Source organism: Pinus tabuliformis, chromosome 4_2 (assembly GCF_031772625.1).
Source record: "Pinus tabuliformis cultivar Carrire ecotype Pingquan chromosome 4_2, CPIR1, whole genome shotgun sequence".
Classification (NCBI taxonomy): Eukaryota; Viridiplantae; Streptophyta; class Pinopsida; order Pinales; family Pinaceae; genus Pinus; species Pinus tabuliformis.
Window position 1 is genome coordinate 415,951,360 of NC_142304.1, and position 22,778 is coordinate 415,974,137.

General features: G+C 37.6%; 1 protein-coding gene across 1 annotated transcript; it reads left to right on the top strand.

Moving 5' to 3' along the window:
- The first annotated feature begins 20,251 nt into the window (after positions 1-20,251).
- LOC149169720 (uncharacterized) lies at positions 20,252-22,576 on the top strand. Its single transcript, XM_089425307.1, has 3 exons — positions 20,252-20,708; positions 20,817-22,239; positions 22,342-22,576. The coding sequence occupies exons 1-3, from the start codon at positions 20,252-20,254 to the stop codon at positions 22,574-22,576; spliced, it is 2,115 nt and encodes a 704-aa protein (XP_089281433.1).
- The last annotated feature ends 202 nt before the right edge of the window (positions 22,577-22,778 follow it).

Genomic DNA, 22,778 nt, shown 5'->3' on the forward strand with positions numbered 1-22,778 from the left:
ATAAAACTTTTTCATAATGTCATGGTTGAAATATGTTGAAAACTTAAGGTTTTCTGTAATCATAATCTTTGGGTATAATTGCATGGTTGAAAAACTGTCAAATTTTAAGGTTTTTTTATCTTTAACGCCATGATTGAAAATTGTTGGAATTTTAAGGCTTTTCAGAGACGATATTTTATCTTTAATGTCATCCTGAAAATTGTTAGAATTTTAAGGTTTTTTGGAGTCTTCATATTTTATTGTTAACGCCATTGCTAAAAATTTTGAAAATTTACCTAAAACAAATGATGTTATTCTAGCATCAACACTTTTCATTTTCAAGGTGTTTTTTGCACAAAAATTTTGGCTTTTACTGTCATTTTTAAAAAATGTTGAAAATTTACCTCGAAAAATAAAATAATAATAACTAAATAAAAAAATAATAATTAAAAAAAATGTTGTTTTGGCATCAACACTTTTTCATTTTCATGTTATTTTTCATGTTTTTATGGGGTTTTTTTTTACTAGAGTTCTCATTTTGAGTTTACAATTTCCGTTTGATAGTTTACATTGTTATTTTCACATTATATTCACTTCATTCCATCATAAGCAATTATATAGAGAGAACATCAACATCAACAATGCAACAAAACAATAACAAACATTAGAAGAAAAGCATACACAATAGTGACACCGGGATTTAGGTTAGAGACTAGTGCAAAACCCCACAAGGTGGAAAACCCAAAAATCAATTCTTCTTCTTCTTAGATATTCATAACATGTTTAGTTGAGATACAAAGTACAATTATAATGAGATACAAGTCTTTCAAAATCAATCAGATCTGGCCACCTAGGGCCAACCTTGGATCATACATGATCCTCATGAAGTTGCAATAGACAAGGCTATCAAGGAGATATTCACAAGCCCTCCACAAGACCTCTAATAGATCTCCATATCATTTTGACAAGTAATATATATCTTCGTCAAGCATTATTGTCATAAAGACAAGTTTTAGTGCCATACATCATTGTTATAAGGACAAATATCACTATTAGGCATCACAAAAGATTAGGGCACGTTACGAACAACCCACATAACAAATCCTCCTAATAGACCTTATCTCCTCAAAAAGGTATTGTACTTAGGTTGATTGTCAACCAGACTCCCACCTATCATTTATACTTCATAAAACATCAAACAAGCATACTATTCATACCTCGGCAACTTGTGAGAACTTTAATAGAACTAAGGTTACCTCATCTAGGTTTTCGAACAACCTTATCTCATTATGGAAGCCCTTAACCTCTTTCTCATTAGCCAATTTACACGTTGGTTATACCTAAAATATCTCAAACCTCTATTCTGCAGTTGAGAGAGGCCTCACAGCCTCTTGTACCAACACTCTTATACCTTGACCTTCTTCTAACAAGCACAAGAATCTCAACCCTTTTTATCTCTCTCAGCTCTGAGGATTCGGCCCTATCTAGGGCTTGCCTATAGTTGTTATGTCAACCCTACATCTTGACCTCCAAACACTTCAATACCTGCATTAACCCTTCTTTAACCAACCCTTCCTCCTATGTTATCTTCAAGACACTCGGTTCCTTTTCATAAGTCATATGACCATTGTTCACACAAAAACAAGGTCTCAACCCTACCTACAATAACTCAGAGATATTTAAGCCCCGACACAAAGAATTAGCCATCAAACCATGCACAAAAAAACCATGCAAAAATGTCTACAAACGTAGCCTTGTACACTACCCAAGCTCAACCTTCCAATCATAGAATTGAGTTAAGAACTGAAAGAAATTTTCTCTTACAACAAGTTGTTAAGCACGTTGTTAGAAAACATGAAAATTCTAGTAGTTCTCCTTACAAGGAAAATCCATCTATTTACAATCATGTTGATCTCTATTCTGGCCCATATAAACATTAGGACAGACAACAATTTCGAGAGCATAAATAAGAACTTTTCTTAGTCCATATTGATGAACAACGAAAAATAGCTAAATAAGCTATAGGAAAAGTTAAAGAACTTAAAAGCTTATTAGAAACTATTAGATTAAAATAAATTGTCTCCTCAAATGAAGAAATGACTAAGGCCTATCATGAAATAGAATCTAATCCAGCTTATAAAGCAAGATATAAGAGAGAGAGTAAAGGAATTGAAATTAAAGAAGAAGAACACAATGTTGAAGAAGAAAGGATTATGTGTAGAGACACAGTGATTTCATTCTACATTTACAAGTTGATATGAAGGCAACTTCTCAAAAGGAATTATGGTTCAAATTCATTCGTAAGCACCTTGGCAAGAAAATCACAACACTAGAACCTTTAAAACATATACAGTACAAAAATTAAATTTTAAATCCAAAAGGAAATGTAGTGGGAACATTGATTGAGGTAGAATAATAAAATCTTCAAGTTGAATCCCTCTTCTAGGGAGAATTTGCATGTGATCCCTATCCTTTCATGAAAGGATCTAATGTCAAGCAATGCCTTTCAGAAAATATTTATCTAAACCAACACGTAAGATGGAGCATGTGAACGAAGATATTCCACGACCAAGTACTCAGGTCGGCCATACTGTTAAGTTTTATGATATGTTCTATGCTTGCAACAATTACTTCAATATATTATTTGCCACGTAACAATTTCACTTTAGATTCCAATAGTAATCACATTAAACTTCAACAATAGTTCATTATTGATAGTAACCGTAGATAGAACATCAACAAAAATGCACAAGAAGACAAGTCAAGACAATGATCACAAATATTTAGGCTAATGCCAAGGAAAAACCCCGCAAGGGCGAAAACCCAACCAATCCTTCTTATTAATAAATATCAAATGTCAAGCAGAGAGAGAACATCCAATTTTATACAATGATGAAAAAGTCAAAGTCAACTTTGACTATCCAAAGAAAGATGACCAACCAAAGTCAATGCCCAAAACAAGAAGCCCAAACTGATCCAAATATGCCTATGTCAAATCTGCAATTCTGAAGTCTGTCAACAATAGTCAACTTGTCCTAACCAGTCCAGTCAACAGTGGTCAAACTATGGTCATGAAACCTCCAAACAATTTAGTAAAACCATCTAGGAACTTGGCCTCTTCAACAGGTTAAAGTCAGCCTAAAATAGAGTTGAAAAACCAGTCAAACAAAGTCAACGTTCTGCAGTCAAATTCAACAGTCTAGCCTTCGGTTAACGCTAGTCAACATGCCCATAATTCCTTGGTTTGTGTGTCAATGAATGTGGCCTGCCCAAACAAAACCTTTCCAATTCAAAACACAATCAAATCACCTCAGAAAGTCCCCAGTCAACGTTAGTCAGAATCTGTTGCAGAAAATTCAACGCATGAAAAACAAAACAACCAAGGAACCCTTCGCACATGTGGAAAATATAGCTGCCTCAGAAGGTGTATGAACCAATCAAAATATGAGAGAGAATGTGTTGTGAATGAATGTGCTATAATGAGGTCTTGACTTATATTTATGGTGGTTGGCGTGGGGTGAAATTTCATGTCCATTCATCACTACGCTGACTTGAAGAGGGGAAAACTTGAGCTGACTTGATTTTGAGGCATTTGTGGGTGTGCAAAAATTATAATTTTCCAAGTGAAGGGAGATGCCATCAAGGGGAATCCAAATGTGAAAAGAGCCATCAAAGGAGGGGATTCTAGGATGGGGAATTAGCCCTAGTTGCACTCTTTAACACTCCCTCTCAACTAGGGATTAATTCCAACCAACCATGTCCATCCACGGCTATGGCATCATGTTCATCATGTACCATCTTTGTAACTTGTCTCGTATCTGTTGAAGATTGATATTATAGATCAATAAGAAAGGATTGAAAGAGGGTGGGTCACAAGACTCTGCCACCCTCACCAAAATTATAGAGTCAAGTCCTCATGTCCAGGAGACAAGAACCCCTACCAGGTCTAATCCTTAGAGATCAAGTTGTTGAACATCATGCATCCTAGTCATAGGGAATAAAATAATACCTGATGCATCTATCGATAGTACTAATTAACCCTAACTTCTTTTCCCAACTCATTGGCCAAATGAGAGGTACTTCCCAAGAGTCCCAGACTTCAAGGGCAGGATGTACGCTGGGGTATTCACAAGGGAAGGTGAACCACTCACCATGTTTTCATATAGCGTGCTCCATAGGGGAAGATGAACTACTCACCCTATGTTCAAATAGCATCCTCCACTAGGGAAGACGAACCACTCACCCTATGCTCAAATAGTGTCCTCCACTAGGGAAGACAAACCACTCACCCTATGTTCAATCATGTTGGGGTATATACTCCACAGGGGAAGGCGAACCACTCACCTCGTGCTCATATAGCTCCAAGAAGTACCCCAGGCCCACCAAGATCTCTTAGAGCTCAATGTCCAACTCAAGCGGGACCCTCATGAGAGGGTCTTTCCACGAATCCAAGTCTCTCTTTGGAGATTAAGAACTTGACCTTTACCAAAGGCTTTGTGAGGATGTCAACAACCTGTTCATCTGTCTTGATGTGTTGGAGCCTTATTGCTCCATGTTGTACCATATCCCAGATAAAGTGGCACCTAATAACAATATGTTTGGATCGGTTGTGGAACACGGGATTCTATGAGAGACGAATCCCACTTTGATTATCACATTAAATGATGGTGGTATCCACTGTCCAACACATGCTCAAATAGCTCATTAAATAGCTTCTTCAACCAAATAACTTCACAACAGACCATACTAGCTATGATATGCTCAGCGTCCACAATGCTTAGTGTAACATATTTTTGTTTTTGGCTCATCCATGAAATTGTAGCAGATCCCAAAGAAAAACAACATCTAGATGTGCTTTTTCTATCCACCACACTTCTAGCCCAGTCAACATCAAAATATCCATGTAGCCTCAAATTCCCGACTTATATATGTTGGCATTATGATACAGGTATTGTCCTTGATGGCAATTCACTCAAATGAAAGATCACAGTACAACAGGTTAATAGCAAAGAACTACAGATCAGTCTACACATAATGAAGAAAGAGAGGTATACGCATGTTCACCTTGACCAAGTTGCGTATACACGCAGGTTCACTGGCCACAAGTAGCGTATACGTACACAAGCACTTTCACAGAAGGAAAGGCGTGTATACCTTGGAAAACTAAGCTTTTGGTCCAAAGTATTTGGTCTATGGTATTTTCATCCATGGTATTGGTCCAAGGTATCTAGTTCGAGGTATTGACTCTAGGTATTTGGTCCAAGGTATTGGTTTTAAGTGGTTTTGGTCCATGGTATTGAAAAAGGCGTAAAACTATAAGAGGAGAAGATCATTAAGCCAAGGTGTGCAAGTATCGAATATCTAATGAAGTGTGAGATCTAGTATGCAGGTTATTGGTTTATGGTGTTGTGCTTGATCTGAACCAGGGATGAACCTTAGCGGTTCATGGAGGATAAGATCTAATGATGGATAGAGATCTTAAAGCTTGAAATGAACTATCTTTATATGGTTTGATCATGTTTTTTGTATACTAACGCATATGTTGTTCTGTAAATATCATGATCTGGGTATCACTGAAGTCTGGAATAGTTGCAGGATTATAAATTAATATTTGCAGATGTATACGCTAGTTGGCTTTGAGAAAAGCGCATATACACACAGGTTCGACACATGGAAGTAGCTTATACCTTATAAAATATGTTTTAGTTGTTTCTATTTACTGTTGCAGAATTTTGGGTTTTGGTTACTGCATTCTAGTGACAGTATTTTAAATTTTATCAGATTGATGGGTTGTCAAAGTGATTGATTGATTTGGTTGTGGTTGGTTCAGAAATTGATTGGTTGATGCAGATGTATTTGATGATTGAATTACAGTTATGATGTTGTTGATGGATCCAGTCTGAAAATTTATGAAATGTGGTCCTTGGAGGAAGAAAGAAGGTCATAGCCTTCTATAGGTCGCAACCTACATACTAGTAAACATATCAGCTAGTACAAGAGTCAGGGGGTTGTAGTTCTCTTTCAGGAGAAGCTGGAGAACGAGAGAAGGTTGTAACCTTCTGCAGATAGAAGCTTGCGTACTGGTATAAGTTTGCACCAGTACAAAATTGTAAACAAATTTTCTTATTATTAAAAGAAGACAGAGACGATAGTAGCAGGTGATTTTCACCCACATTGGGTTTCCACCTTATATCTTAGTGTTCATGTGTGTTTCTTATGTGTGATGCTTTATTTTGCTTTTACTGCATTGTCTAATAAATTTATAATATATTGGTTAAAGTTCAATGCATGATAAATTGGGTAAATCAAAAGTTCTCTGCATATACGTTGGTTGTCTTAAGTACAGTCGCGTATACACGCTAGTTTGCTTAGTTGAAGTCGCGTATAAAAATCTCTTTGGAAAATTAAATTATTGATCTGATAATACTGATTCACCCCCCCTCTCAGTATTATTTCCAACAATTGGTATTAGAGCAGGTCCTTCAAAAGAAGCTTGATCGCTTGAAGGGAGATCCATCATCATGAGTAATCAAGAAAGCATGGGATCCATCAGACCGCCAATCTTTGATGGGAGCAACTTTGTTTATTGGAATATAAGAACCACAGCCTATCTACAATCACTTGGAACAGATGTCTGGGAAATCGTGGAAGGAGGATATACATTTCCATCAGCAATTCCTACAGATACGGCAGGTAAAAGCAATATGAAACCAATGCCAGGGGTGTCAATACATTATTGGGAAGTTGGTCACCATCAGAGTTTGTCAAAATTATGCAGCTCAAATTAGCCAAAGAAATATGGGACAAAATCGTTCTAAGTTACGAAGAAGACTCTCAGGTAAAATGTGCTAAACTGCAAACTTTCAGAATTCAATATGAAACACTTAAGATGCACAATGATGAAAGTATAGCTAGTTACTTCTTACGTATAGATGAGGTTGTTAATTGCATGAAGAATATAGGTGAAGAGATAAAGGAAGTTACCTTAGTTGAGAAAGTTTTAAGATCCTTGTCTGCTAAATTTGAATCAAAAGTATCTGCCATAGAAAAAAACAGGATCTACAGACTATCACTATGACACAGCGTCACGGAATCTTAACTGCCTTTGAGATGAGAAAAGGTGGCCCATCAGATATGAGAGAAGCCGCATTTAAAGCTTCAGCAAAAGGAAAGGAAGAAATCAATGAATCAGGACATATTTCAAAAGAAGAAGATGAAGTAAACTTTGTCAAGAAGATTCAATGGGGTTCCAGAAGATTTAGAGGTAAACTACCTTTCAAATGTTTTACCTGTGGTAGAGTCGATCATTATGCTGCCAAATGTCTTCATAAAGATAAATATGATAAAGGGAAGGAATTTGCAAAATGGAATAAAAAACAAAGTGTAAGTAAAAAGAGTTACTATACTCATAAAGATAGTGATGGTTTATCAAATAGTGATGAAGATGAAAATAGTAATGACTATAGACTTCTAATGGCTTATGAAGATGATAATTTTTGGGATGCTTTAGAAGAAGATGACCTTCATGAAGAAATTTCTAAACTCAAAATTTGTTTAGAAGAAAAGAATATGATTATAGATACCTTGACATACCAACTTGTTGAAAGAGAAAAACATAATGAAAAACTAGAATGTGAAATTGTGGGTCTAAGAAATGATCTTGAGAAAAAAAAAGCTCTCAATCTTAGATTTGCTAAAGGATCAGAAACCTTAAATGAAATTATCAAAGTGCAGCGTTCTCCTCTGATAAAGACAAGTCTTGGATATACTAAAGAAGCATCTCAATCACAGAAGCCGTCAACCTCCACTAAAAGCTATCTTGATGCAACAAAGAACAGTGAACAGTATGACAATCGTCAGCAAAGGCATAAAGTAGATCACTAGGTAAATCAGGCTCAATTTACTTCAAGGATGAACAAAAGCCACAACCAACCTCAAGTAAATCATACTCAATTTGCTTCAAAGATGAATATCAACAGAAGCTACAATCAGCAGGTCAATAGATTCAATAATCACAGGAACTTCTTTAATGGTCAATGTTTCTCATGTCATAATTTTGGACACAAAGCTACTCAATGTGTTGCTTACAAGACCATCGTGACTAGAGAATCACGAAATCAAAGGAATGTGACAGGGATCAAGAAAAGTTCCTATAATAACTTTTCTCTTCTTTAAAAATTAAATAGAATGCTCAATTTGTAACAACTTTGGCCATGAAGAATCTGAATGCAGGAGTAAATTTCGGAAAATATCTCATAAGGAGAAAACTCCATTAAATCCCAAAATACGGAGAAAGAAAGAACTGCAAACAGAAAGATGTGGTATAGCCTTATATGCAGAAGGATAAGAAAATCAGTGGTACATCGATAGTGGATGCTCAAAACACATGACAGGTGACAAAGAAAAACTTCACTCATATAATGTCTTAGAAAAGGAAAAGAATGTCTCATTTGGAAACGACACTCCTGCTGTCATAAAAGGTAAAGGCTCTGTTTTCTAGAAAGAAAAGGTTAAAGTTGGGAATGTTATGTATGTTGATGGTTTAAAGCATAACCTATTGAGTGTCAGTCAAATGTGTGACCAAGGAAATGAAGTGGTGTTTCGATCAAACTGATGTGTTATTTGTGAGCTTGATACAGGAGAAACCCTGATCAAAGGTACAATAACTCCAAACAACCTATACATACTCAAGGGAGGACAACAACAATGCTACCTAAGCAAAAATGACGAAAACTATCTATGGCACAGAAGATTGGGACATCTAAGCTTTTCTCAAATAAGAAAAGCATGCATATTCCAGGTTGTTCGTGATCTTCCAGATATCAGCATTCCTGAAAATACAATATGCAAACCATGTCAATTCGGTAAGCAAACTAGATCTCACTTCATTGAAAAAGAAGGGTCAGCGAGTAAGCCTCTTGAACTTGTTCATACTGATTTATGTGGACCATCAAGGAGAAAGTCACCTCGTGGAAAAGAATACTTTATATTGTTCATTGATGATTTTTCCAGAATGTGTTGGATAAGTCTTCTAAAGCATAAAGATGAAGCATTTGAAAAGTTCAAAGCCTTCAAAGCTTTGGTTGAAAATGAATCAGATCGCAAAATCAAATGCCTCAGATCTGATCGAGGAGGGGAATTTACCTCGAATGAATTCTTTGACTTTTTTGAACAACGTGGAATAAAAAGGCAATTCTCCACCGCAAAGACTCCTCAGCAAAATGTAGTGGTAGAAAGAATGAACAGAACTGTTCAACAAATGGCTCGAGCTATGCTATATGAATCTGGAACTCCTGCAACCTTCTGGGGTGAAGCTGCATTCGTCGCCGTCACTATTCTCAACCAAGCAAATGTTCAGGTAAACAGAACTCAAACTCCACATGAACTTTGGTATGGTGAGACTCCTACTGTAAAATACTTTAAATTTTTTTGAAGCAAATGTTACATCAAAAGGACTGATGAAAATCTTGGTAAGTTTGAACCCAGAGCAGATGAAGGTATTCTTCTTGGTTACTCTTCTCAAAGTAAAGGATATAAATGTTATAATAAAATACTTGGGAAAATTATTGAATGTATTGATGTTGTGGTTGATGAAGCATGCAAAAATCCAAAACAGATAAAAGCTGGAGATTATGACAACGAAGAAGATGGGGATTATTTTCCCACATCAAATCACATTGATTCTGAAGAAGAAATAAATGAAGCACCAGAAGAAGAGATAATGGTAGAAGAAAAGACTCCGTCCATGTATGTTTAGAAAAATCATCCAGAAACTCAAATTTTAGGGGAAAAAGAGGCAGGTGTGTAGACAAGAAGAACTATTACAGAAACCTCAAGCTATCTAGCATTACTATCTTCCACCGAACCTCAAAATGTAAATGAAGCATGCAAAGATGAATGTTGGGTCAAGGCCATGAATGAAGAACTTGAGCAAATTCAAAAGAATAATACTTGGAAATTAGTTCCTAGACGTCATGATAAGAATATCATAGGAACCAAATGGATTTTCAAAGACAAGCTAAACGAAAATGGAGAAGTTATTAGAAACAAGGTCATACTTGTTTGTAAAGGATATGCTCAACAAGAAGGTATAGATTTTGAAGAAATTTTTGCACCTATTGCTAGACTTGAAGCCATAAGGATGTTTCTTGCTCTTCCTAGTTTTCAGAAATTCAAAGTATACCAAATGGATGTGAAATCTGCTTTCCTTAATGGAGACTTAGAAGAACAAGTCTATATTGAACAACTAGAAGGATTCATTCTTGGAAATGATGCACAACTTGTATGCAGACTCAGAAAGGCTCTCTATGGTCTAAAACAGGCTCCAAGGGCCTGGGATTACCATCTTGACAAATATCTCCACCAACAGAGTTTTTCAAAGGGGTCAGTAGATAGCAATCTATATACAAAGATTGACACTGATAAATTGCTAATAATTGTTGTTTATGTTGATGATATCATTTTTGGTAGTAATGAAGAATTCATGAGTCAGAATTTTGCTTCAGTAATGCAGCAAGAATTTGAAATGTCCTTGCTTGGTGAGCTTACCTATTTTCTCGGTTTACAAGTTCAACAAAATAAAGATGGTATTTTTCTTTCACAAAACAAATATCTCAAATAGATCTTGAAAAAATACGGCATGGAAGATTATAAACCAGTATGTACCCCAATGGTAACAGGATGCAATCTCAGCTCAAATGATGAATCAACAGCAGTACATCAACCAACTTACAAATCCATGATTGACAGTCTACTTTATCTAATAGGTACCCGACCTGACATCATGCATGCAGTAGGAATAGTTGGAAGATTCCAAGCAAATCCAAAGGAATCACACCTTCAGGCAGTCGAAAGGATTTTCAAATACCTTCAAGGAACACAGAACTTTGGTTTATGGCATCCTAGAGATACAAATCTTACTCTTCATGCATACACAGATGCAGATTGGGAAGGAAGTGTTGATGACAGAAAAATCACTAGTGGTGGTGCATTCTATATGGGTTCCAGGTTAGTGTCTTGGTTCAGCAAGAAACAAAGTTCAATTGCATTATCTACAGCTGAAGCAGAATATGTGGTTGTTGCATCTTGCTGCACACAACTACTTTGGATGATGCAAACCTTACAAGACATTCAGATCACATGTACTCCACCCATCTCCATTCTATGTGATAATACAAGTGCCATCAGTATTTCAAAGAATCTAGTCATGCACTCCAAGACCAAGCACATACCCATCAAATATCATTTTCTACATGAACAAGTGCTTGAACAAAAGGTCAAATTGGAGTATGTTCCCTCCAAAGAACAGGTTGCTGATATATTCACTAAACCACTGCCCAGAGAGACATTTGAATATCTCAGACAAAAGCTGGGAGTAGTTGTTGCATCATCCTGCTGTTAAATCCTATTTTTCAGAGAAAGGTTGTTATACGCAAGTTTCATGAAGCGTAGTCACGTACATACACGGGTTTCTGTGGGCACAGTCGCGTATATGTTGGTTTGAGGAAAAGCAGTGGGCCAGACTCAGAAAAAAGGGGTCTGATATGGTTCTGTCAATTATCTGCTTTGTTTGATGATGGTTACAATCTACTGATAACATGTGGAAATATATTGGTCCTCATAAAGTTGTTGATAACTTGATGTATATCTGATTGATCATGATGCTCTGATATTTTATAATTAGATCTGACAGTAAACATCTAGCACAGGTTCAGGGGAAGCATATGCTTCTAATAATGCATTGTTGGCATTATCTTAGAAGATCTTGGTACATATCCGCATAATTATTTTGATTCAGGTGACCCTTTTGATGATGGAAATATACAGGTTGTTGATCCTGATGTTGCTGATGGTGCATATCATATATGGTGTATGATAGTTGCTGATGACTATCATGGTCTTGTTGATGTCCTTATTTTTTATAAAGGTCATGAAAAGACCTAATTTGTAACCCCACTATGCATGGGATGGATGACGTAATATTTCTTGTTTTTGTCATGTATACACAATTGGTATATCCCCACTTGGTTGGGTAGATGAGTCAAATTTGGTATATCCCCACTTGGTTTGGAAATGGATGTATGTATGAGCCATTGGTGATAGGAAGGCCATTGGTGATGAATGTATAGAGTCATGTTATTCTTTTAGAAAATCTTTTTGCAAACTTTGCTTGTGCTTAGGGGGAGCATGGACTCTATCATGGGAGCTCAATCATTACACTTCAACATATCAGAGAATTCAACATGTACTCGGGGGGAGCATGACCAGCATAATGTATGTCAGCAGGGGAGCATGACCCTTTTGCCTTGATGTCAAAGTGGGAGAGTGACTTAGTGTTGTTGTTGCCATCAAGTCCAAAGGGGGATATTTTTGGCATTATGATATAGGTATTGTCCTTGATGGCAATTCACTCAGATGAAAGATCACAGTACAGCTAGTTAACAACAAATAACTACATATCAGTCTACACAGAATGAAAAAAGAGAGGTATATGCAGGTTCACCTTGACCAAGTTGCGTATACACGCAGGTTCACTGACCACAAGTAGTGTATACGTACACACGCACTTTCACAGAAGGAAAAGCACACATACCTTGGAAAACTAAGTTTTTGATCCAAAGTATTTGGTCCATGGTATTTTGATCCATGGTATTGGTCCAAGGTATTTGGTTCGAGGTATTGACCCTAGGTATTTGGTCCAAGGTATTGGTCATAAGTGGTTTTGGTCCATGGTATTGAGAAAGACCTAAAACTATAAAAGGAGGAGAAGATCATTAAGCCAAGGTGTGCAAGTATCGAATATCTAATGAAGTGTGAGATCTAGTATGCAGGTTATTGGCTTATGGTGTTGTGCTTGATCTGAACCAGGGATGAACCTTAGTGGTTGATGGAGGATAAGATCTAATGATGGATCGAGATCTTAAGGCTTGAAATGAACTATCTTTATATGGTTTGATCATGTTTTCTGTATACTGACGCATGTGTTGTTCTGTAAATATCATGATCTGGGTATAACAAAAGTCTAGAATAGTTGCAAGATTATAAATTAATATTTGCAGATGTATACGCTGGTTGGCTTTGAGAAAAGCGCGTATACATGCAGGTTCGACACATGGAAGTAGCGTATACCTTATAAAATATGTTTCAGTTGTTTCTATTTACTGTTGCAGAACTCTGGGTTCTGGTTACTGCATTCTGGTGACAGTATTATAAATGATCAGATTGACGGGTTGTTAAAGTGATTGATTGATTCGGTTGTGGTTGGTTTAGAAAGTGATTGGTTGATGCAGATGTATTTGATGATTGAATTACAATTATGATGTTGTTGATGGATCCAGTCTGAAAATTTATGAAACGTGGTCCTTGGAGGAAGAAAGAAGGTCGTAGCCTTTTGTAGGTCGCAACCTATGTACTAGTAAACATATCAGCTAGTACAAGAGTTAGGGGGTTGTAACTCCCTTCCAGGAGAAGCTGGAGAACGAGAGAAGGTTGTAACCTTCTATAGGTAGAAGCCTGTGTACTGGTATAAGTCTGCACTAGTACAAAATTGTAAACAAATTTTCTTATTATTAAAAAAAGACAGAGACGACAGCAACAGGTGGCTTTCACCCACATTGGGTTTCCACCTTATATCTTGGTGTTCATGTGTGTTGCTTATGTGTGATGCTTTATCCTGCTTTTACTGCACTGTCTAATAAATTTTTGATATACTCGTTAAATTTCAATGCATGATAAATTGGGTAAATCAAAAGTTTTCTGCATATACGATGGTTGCCTTAAGTACAGTCGTGTATACATTCTAGTTCACTTAGTTGAAGTCGCGTATAAAAATATGTTCGGAAAATTAAATTATTGATCTGATAATACTGATTCACCCCCCCCCCCCCTCTCAGTATTATTTCTGATAATATCTTCGTTCATAGTTGGTAATGCCACGAAGATATCTTAGAAGATTTTTTGCAGCAACCCAATGTACATGATGAAGCTCAACCATAAATTGACTCAAAGTATTTTTAGGGAAGCATATGTTCGGTCGAGTGTTCACCAAGAACATCAGGTCCCCCACAAGTTGTCTATATTCAAAAGTATTTTCCAATTATGGACCAACAACACTTCCACATAGCTTCTTGAAATTTAGTTCCATCTGAGTGGACATAGACTTGCATTCCCATACCACTTTTTTCTAACAACTTCACAATGTATTTCCCTTAAGAAAGGAAAATCTCATTTGCATTTTTCCAGACCTCCAAGCCTAGGAAATAATGCATCAGCCATAGGTCCTTCATCTCAAATTTGGAAGTCAACTCCCTCTTTTTTAGAGAAACCACGAGCCATGAACCATGCCTTGTATTTTTCAACACTTCCATCAATTCCGTGTTTAATTTTGTAGATCCATTTTGAAGTGACCATGGACTTGTCCTTGGATCTAGGCACCACTTCCCAGAGATAATTATTCATGATTGACTCATACTCCTCAACCATCACATCTTTTCATACCTAGTGCTTTATATCTTCTTCGAAAGTACAAGGTTCGATTTGAATGAAAGTACTCATGGCAGCCAAGTATCCTTAATATTTGATAGGCTTCTTATTTTCTCAAAATGTTCCTCTAGGGGTGAATGTTTTTTTGCATCTTAAAGAGTATCCCCAAGCCATAGCGGTATTTTCCTTGACGTAGAGGGATCACAAGGAGGTGGATCAAGAGGATCCATTGGGCCATGAACATCGGGCATAGGCTCATCCAACGGAGTTTCTCCTTGTTTTTCAGTAGCATCATCATCCTTCCTTGAGATGGGGAGATCTTTGGCTTTCCCTAGTGCAGTGCCTTCATTAAAAGTAACATTTCTACTTACTTCTACTTCTGTTTGACGAGGTACATAAATTCTATATGCCTTTGAATTTTCATTGTATCCAACAAATACACCTTTCTTCTGAGAAGCTTCCAACTTGTTCATTTTCTCTTTAGGCACATGAAAATACACAGGGCGGCCAAAGATTCTAAAATGAGAAACATCAAGTTTCTTATCAGTAAAGGCTTATTCCAGTGTCTTGAAATCCAAGGTTTGACGAGGGCTCTTATTTTGAACATATACAATAGTGTTAGCAACTTCTCCCCGCAAAAACTTTGGTAAACCTTGATCATAGATCATGGCAAAGGTGGCTTCCATAATAGTTTGACTCTTTATTTCAACAACTCCATTTTGCTCTGGAGTATACGAAACAATTTTCTCCCTCTTAATATCTTCCTCTCTACAAAAGTCATTGAATTCATTATATTCATATTTGATTCCAAATATCAGTCCTCAATGTCTTGATCTTCTTCCCTGTTTGATTCTCCATCAATGCTTTGAAAAAACGAAATCATTTGAACACTTCATCCTTCCTCTTCAAGAAATATATCCATGTTTTGCAATAGAAGTCCTCCACAAATATTGCATAGTATGAGTGTCCTCCTAATGAAGTTACGTGCAAGGAACCAGACAGGTTAGATTGGATTAATTGAAGAATATTAGTTGTTTTTCTTTCACTAGAAGGGAATGGTCCCTTTGTATGTTTCCTAGATGCACAACCTTGACAGACTCCTTCATGGTTCATATGAAACTCGAGCATTCCTATGACCATCTTCCTTACCCCAGGTCAGGCTTTGTAATGTAAGTGAGCAAATCTTCGGTGCCATAGCTCACATTGAATAGGGTATTACTTGCCAGTGCTCCCAAAGTACTTCCACCAACTTGATAAAGACCATCAACCCAAAACCCAATAGTAAAAGCATCTTTGAAGTTCCTATGTCATACACGTACTTTTCCATCAATGAGAGCTACCTTGAAACCTTTGTCTTCCATCACAGAAATAGACACCAAATTCTTCTTCAAATCGGGCACATATAAGACTTCTTGTAGATGTATGGTTTGACCGTAGTTTAAGTGAAGAGTAACGGTTCATATCCCTTTCATGGGGTAGGTGTTATTACCTCTGAGAATAATTTTTAGATTAGTTTTCCTCTCAACTAAATTTGAGAGGGCCTCCTTATATCCAGTGAAATGCCTTGAGCTTCCACTATCAATTAACCAATGATCCAAGGTATCCAAAGGAGAGGTAGTAGATAGAGCAGAAATAAGATAGAACTCATCTTGTTTTTTTACACCATTATTTTCATTATACCTAGCATTTCTTGTCCTCTTGGGAGGTCAATTATTTCCTTATAAGGTAGCGGGAGTATTACTTTTTCCTTTTTTGGTATACCTGTTATTTCTTTGATTGTTGTTATTATCCCTTGAAGGATTCTTCTTATTAGGAAATTCTCTAGAATAGTGGTTGAACTTGTTGCAATTGTAGCATCTTCCTTTGCCCTTTCCTTTGAATCTCTTCTTAGATCCTTGACCCCGTCTCCTTGAATTAGATGGACCAGCATCAGTCCTTCTTTTAGCATGTGCAGAGAAAGTAGTAGATCTATTTCCATTGTAGGACTTATCTCTCTTCATCATCCTTATTTCCTCTTGAGTGCATCTAGCCAATAGCTCATCAAAACCAGGTATCTTGTCATTATTGAGAATGGCGGTGACAAATGTTTCCCATGGCCTTGTAAGACCTCCAAGTGCAATAAGAGTGAGTTCCCTATCAGCAATAATTTCTCCAATAGATAACAAATCATTCTTGACTTGAGTTATTCTCATGAAGTGAGATTGGATAAACTCCCCTTTATCCATCTTGATATATTTTAACTTGTTCTCAATAGACCTTGTCTAACAGTAACATGAATTCCATAAGTGATTGCTTACTTGTTTCTTGGTCTTGTCTTCACCTTTGCTCTGATACCATGTTAAGTTTTATGGTATGTTCTATGCTCGCAACAAGTACTTCAATATCTTATTATCCAAGTAACAATTTCACATTAGATTCCAATAGCAATCACATTAAACTTCAACAATAGTTCATTATTGACAATAACTGTAGATAGAACATCAACACCAATGCACAAGAAAACAAGTGAAGACAATGAACACAGATATTTAGGATAATGCCAGGGAAAAACCCCACAAGGGGGGAAACCCAACCAATCCTTCTTATTGATAAATATCAAATGTCGCGGAGAGAGAAAATCCAATTTTGTACAATGATGACAAAGTCAAAGTCAAAATTTTGACTATCCAAAGAAAGATGACCAACCAGAAACAATTCCCAAAACAAGAAGCCCAATTTGATCCAAATATGTCTGTCAAATCTGCAATTTTGAAGTCTATGAAGTTCAATCAACTTGTCCTAAACAGTCCAGTTAACAATGGTCAAACTGTGGTCAAACAACCTCCAAGCCATTTGGTCAAACTAACTAAGAACTCGGCCTTTTCAACAGGTCAAAGTCAACCTAAAACAAAGTTAAAAAACTAGTCAAACAAAGTCAACATTCTGCAGCCAAAGTCAACAATCCAATCTGTGGTCAACACTGATCAACATGCCCAAAATTCCTCTATTTGTGTGCCAATGAATGTGGCTTGCCCAAATAAAACGTTTCCAAGTCAAAACATAATCAAATCACTGCAGAAAGTCCTGGGTCGACGCTGGTCAAAGTCTGCTGCAAAAAAGTCAACACAGGGAAAAGAGAACAGCCAAGGAACCCTTCGCATGTGTGTAAAATATAGCTGCCTCAAAAGGTGTATGAACCAATAAGAAGATGTGAGAGAATGTGTTGTGAATGAATGTGCCAAAATGAAGAGGTCTTGACTTATATTCAGTGTTCCACGGGGACGCGTCCCCCAGGGTCAGGTGCGCGCACCCCTCGCACCCCACGCACCCGGGACGGGGAGTCTCTTGGGGGTGCGTTTCCCCACGCACCCTTTTTGGGGAGTCTCCGAAAGACGCAAGGGGGTGCGTTTCCCCAGTGTGGGAGTCTAGACTCCCCACAACTCCCTGAAAAGGGTGCTTCTGGGCATCCCCCTTCAGTGTGGGAGTCTAGACTCCCCAAAAAGGGTGTGCTTGGGTGTCCCCCCTTTAGATTTGTCTAATAAGACTTAAAAAATAAAAAATAAAAATCAAAACCATTAATTTTTTTTTTTTAAATTAAAATTAAAACTAAAAGCTAAACCTAAAAGTCATGTCATGAAAGGCAAAACGCTCATTTGATTAGTGGCCTTGCATTGCTCCAGCGCCGACTTTGCCTGAACGTTGAAACGCTAAACTGAGGGACAAACCATGGTGAGCAGGGTCATTGCTGTTTAGTGTTGAGAGAGCGTGTTGCGTCCCTTTGCAAGTTTGTTGTTGGCAGTTGCTTCAGCGGCTTTAAAAGTTCGACCACAGCTTTCAAGTTTGAGCCGCAGCGCAGCATCCTCGGAGCTCCAGCGTTTACTGTTTTGCGTCAACCCTCTATCCCGACTCCCTACGCTGTGCGGCTCCACCTCCAGGTAGACGTTAAAGCCTGCAAGGATAAAAATTTTTAATTTCCGTTTTGCTATCAGTCTCGTCCATCTAAGAGTGGTAGCTATCGGGTTGGCCGATAGAATATTTTAACTTCCAACCAATACGTCTGCACAGTGAACTTCAAGGGATCTTCAACGATGCATCACAAGGATGTCTAAACTTTATATAAACCTCAACGCTGACTTGTTTTTTGGTTTTTATTTTCGATATTATGGAAACATTGCATGTCTCTTTGTCTCAAACAGCCTGTCGTTACCTTGAGTTTCAGTTCTTTTATGATGTTAGCTGACCACCTTCATTAAATTTTAGATTCACTCCATTCCAAAACAGTGAAACACTTAACAGATTTTGGGAATATTTAAGTTGTTTATGTGACAGAAACAGAGGATCTTCTTGTTTAATGTTGCAGCATAATGCTTCCTTATGTAACTTTCAAAGGAGACAAGGTGTCAGCCCTAGTTTTCTTCAAGACGAAAAGGAACTTCTGTTTAGTGACTTCCTGAAAATCTGGAAAGAGCCAAGCCTTGACAGTTTCCAGTCAAATTCAACACCATAGAACCATTGCAAATTTGCATGTCTCTTTGTCTCAAACAGTCTGTCGTTACCTTGAGTTCTTTTATGATGTTAGCTAACCACCTTCATTAAATTTTAGATTCACTCCATTCCAAAACAGTGAAACACTTAACAAATTTTGGGAATATTTAAGTTGTTTATGTGACAGAAACAGAGGATCTTCTTGTTTAATGTTGCAGCATAATACTTCCTTATGTAACTTTCAAAGGAGACAAGGTGTCAGCCCTAGTTTTCTTCAAGACGAAAAGGAACTTCTGTTTAGTGACTTCCTGAAAATCTGGAAAGAGCCAAGCCTTGACAGTTTCCAGTCAAATTCAACACCATAGAACCATTGCATGTCTCTTTGTCTCAAACAGCCTGTCGTTACCTTGAGTTCTTTTATGATGTTAGCTGACCACCTTCATTAAATTTTAGATTCACTCCATTCCAAAACAGTGAAACACTTAACAGATTTTGGGAATATTTTTTAACTCTTCTTTCAATTCTATTCATTCTGAGGTTCCAGATTGAGAGCCATTTCTTGGAGGTCTTTTCCCCAAATGAGCAGAATCATTGAGCTGACCCATTTCTTCTCGTCAAAGTTTTTTTTTCGTTAAATCAATATGTAGAGACTTTTAGTTTTATCTTTCATTTTCTGTTCTTTTCTCGCCATAGCTTTCTGTTGTTTAGTATTTTTAATTTTATAGTATAAAGGGCTTTGAAGTCTGCTTTAACAAGGACTTCAAGATGCTTCAAACAAGTCTTCAATGTTGTCTCCAATAGGACTTCACGAGGGCTGTACTATAAGTTCATAAGTCGACCCATTGAGGCTGCTCCAGCCAGTACTTCAACCGCTGCTTCCAAAGAGGGTTCTCCACAGGCTGAGGCTTCCCAAAATTTTTAAATTACTTCAGGTCTGCTTCGTGTTTTTAACCTTGTCACATAAGCCACATATCTGAATTGTCCTTTGGCCATAGGTCTTCAATTATGTCTTCAAAATAATTTAAATTTTAATACCAAATGTGTGGACAGTGGACACTAAAGACAATAGCTAAAGACAGTGGACAGTGGACAGTCACTCAAATTTAATTTTTATTTTTTGTTTATGTTTTTGTTTTTAAATTTTAATAATTTATATTTAATTCTACTATATTTGCATTGTAAATTTTAATTTACATGATGAATTTTTAATTTTTTTAACTCTTTCTACAGGGCAAAAAAACAAAAAAATATTTGCAAAATAAAGTAAAACAGTGACACAACAAGCTGCAAGCCTGCAAGTGTAAATACTAAAATCGTTGATTACAACATGAGCAGCCACAGTGACACTGATCGTGATACTGATAGTGATTATGATGTTCAAACAGAAAGTCCTCTTGGATCTGAAATCCCATCAACAATGAATGAAACCCATGGCAGCAGTGTAGCGAGTGTTTCTCCCAGTGCAACTGCAACTGCAACCCCGTCAAAGGCATTGGCTGAATATGCAAAAGGGACGTTTAATCCACTCAAACCTCTTTTGTTATATGTTGCCAAAATGGCTGACTCTTCAACTCAACCAAAACCCGGAAAACAAAGAGGTGGGACACGCCATTGGAAATGCAATGTTTGTGGTCATTCTTGGGTTGGGAGTTATAGTCGGATCAAGATGCATCTTTTGGGTGTAGGTGGCAAAGGGGTTCATATATGTTCAAAATTAACCATATTGCAAAAATCAGAGCTCTTGAGGATGCAAATGGCAGCAGATGCAAAGGGCAACTTCTCAAGTAAAAATGCCATGGCCCAAGCTCACCAAAATGAAAATATTGATGAAGCCACAAGCTCCAAAAAAAAAATGAAAAATATGCCTCCACCAGGTTCTCGTTCTTGTGCAGTGGGACCAACTCTTACAGGAATGTATGGTAAGTTGAACCGTAATGATACAGATGATGCCATTGGAAAATTTCTTTTTGCCAATGGCATTCCTTTCCATGTTAGTCGTTCTCCTTACTATAAGGAGATGGTGAAGGCAATTGCAGCAGCAGGACCCTCATATGTGCCCCCAGGTGAACATAAGTTGAGGACAGTGATATTAGAAAGGCAAGTGGCCAATATTAATGTGCAAAAGGAAAATATGAGGCAAACATGGGTGAGGGAAGGTTGTTCTATCGTTATGGATGGGTGGACAGACATTGCCAAACGTCCACTTATCAACATCATAGTTACTTTCCGAGAGGGGCCTTTCTTTCTTAGAGCTATTGATTGTTCTGGAAAGCGCAAAGATGCAACTTTCCAATTTGAGCTTCTTCGTGATGCTATAGAGGAGGTTGGATCTACAAATGTTGTACAGGTTGTGACAGATGCAGCAGCAGTGTGTAGATCAGCAGGATTAATGATTCAAAGTAAATACAAGCATATTTTCTGGACCCCTTGTTGTGTGCATGCGCTCAATAATGCATTGAAAGACATTGGAAAAATTGAGTGGGTATCTAACTTGGTGATAGCTGCAAGAAATGTGCAAATGTTTATTTGCAATCACCATACCTCTTTAGCCATGTACAGGTCTCATGCGAGGAAGGAATTCCTCAAGCCTACTGACACCAGATATGCTAGTTATTTTCTTTTATTAGAGAGGATGTTGGAGGTGCAGTCAGCATTGCAGGCCATGGTTGTAACTCCAGATTGGAACAGATGGGCAGAATCCAAGACAGAGGAAGGAAAGAAAATCAGGATTCAGATATTGGATAATGATTGGTGGACAGATTGTGGTTATTTGGTATCACTTTTACGTCCTGTAGTTGAGGTCATTCGCTACACTGACACAGATTCTCCTACTCTTGGAGAAATATATGAGACTTTTGATACTATGTTGGATCAAGTAAGGGTGGCCATTCGTGAGAAAGATCCTTCCTTAGAGTTCTATACGACCCAAATTCGACCCATTATACAGCGTAGGTGGGATCGAATGAATACACCTTTGCACATGGCAGCATATGCACTCAACCCAAAATGGTATGTGGCAAGGACTGGTAGAATTCTTCCCATTGAAGATCCAGAGGTCAAAAAGGGATTTCGAGCTGCCATTACAAAGATGTATAGTTCAGAAGAAGGGAGAACAATTAGGAGACAGTGGATGCAATTTGCAAGTCTCAGTGGTCCCTTCAACAAGCATGATGCAAGGGAAGATCGCAATGATTTAGGCCAGACTGACCCCATTGGTTGGTGGACCATGCATGGGGATGATGCTCCAGAGATCCAACACCTTGCTATTCGCTTATTGTCTCAGATTGCTAGTTCCTCTGCAGCAGAGAGGAATTGGTCCACATATAGCTTCATCCACTCTATCAAGAGGAATAGACTTTCCTCTAGGAGAGCAGAGAAGCTAGTTGCAGTGCACAGTTCTCTACGTCTTGCACATAGGAAGACACCAGAGTATCGGAAGGGACCGGCAACACGATGGGATGTGGATCCAGAGGATAGTGCACAGATAGATGACGAGGATGGACCAGATGAGCTGCGACATGGTTTGGTTGGAGTTTCATTGGTTACTGAAGAGAGTGACTCTGACTCGGATATTGACATTCCCATTGATGGTCCTGATGACTTCATGCAGCAGATAGATGTAGAGGACCAATCATTGAGATTGAGTCCTTGATGCTGATTTATCATTTTATTTTCAGTGCTGACTATGCATTTTTCATTTTTGAGTTGCGACACTAGATATTGATGACTTGACTCTTCACTCTTAACTATTTTTGAGTTTGAACTTTGAAACTTTGAAGTTTGAGTTATATAAATTTAGTGTTCAAACTTTGAAAATATACTATATACTATATAGTATATACTAGTATGTTTTG

Coding starts and splice junctions, on each gene's coding strand:
- LOC149169720 (XM_089425307.1), top strand. CDS start 20,252: ATGAGCAGCCACAGTGACACTGATCGTGATACTGATAGTGATTATGAT. Junction 20,709..20,816: donor TGCAAAGGGCAACTTCTCAA/GTAAAAATGCCA, acceptor GTTCTTGTGCAG/TGGGACCAACTCTTACAGGA. Junction 22,240..22,341: donor TCTGCAGCAGAGAGGAATTG/GTCCACATATAG, acceptor TCTTGCACATAG/GAAGACACCAGAGTATCGGA.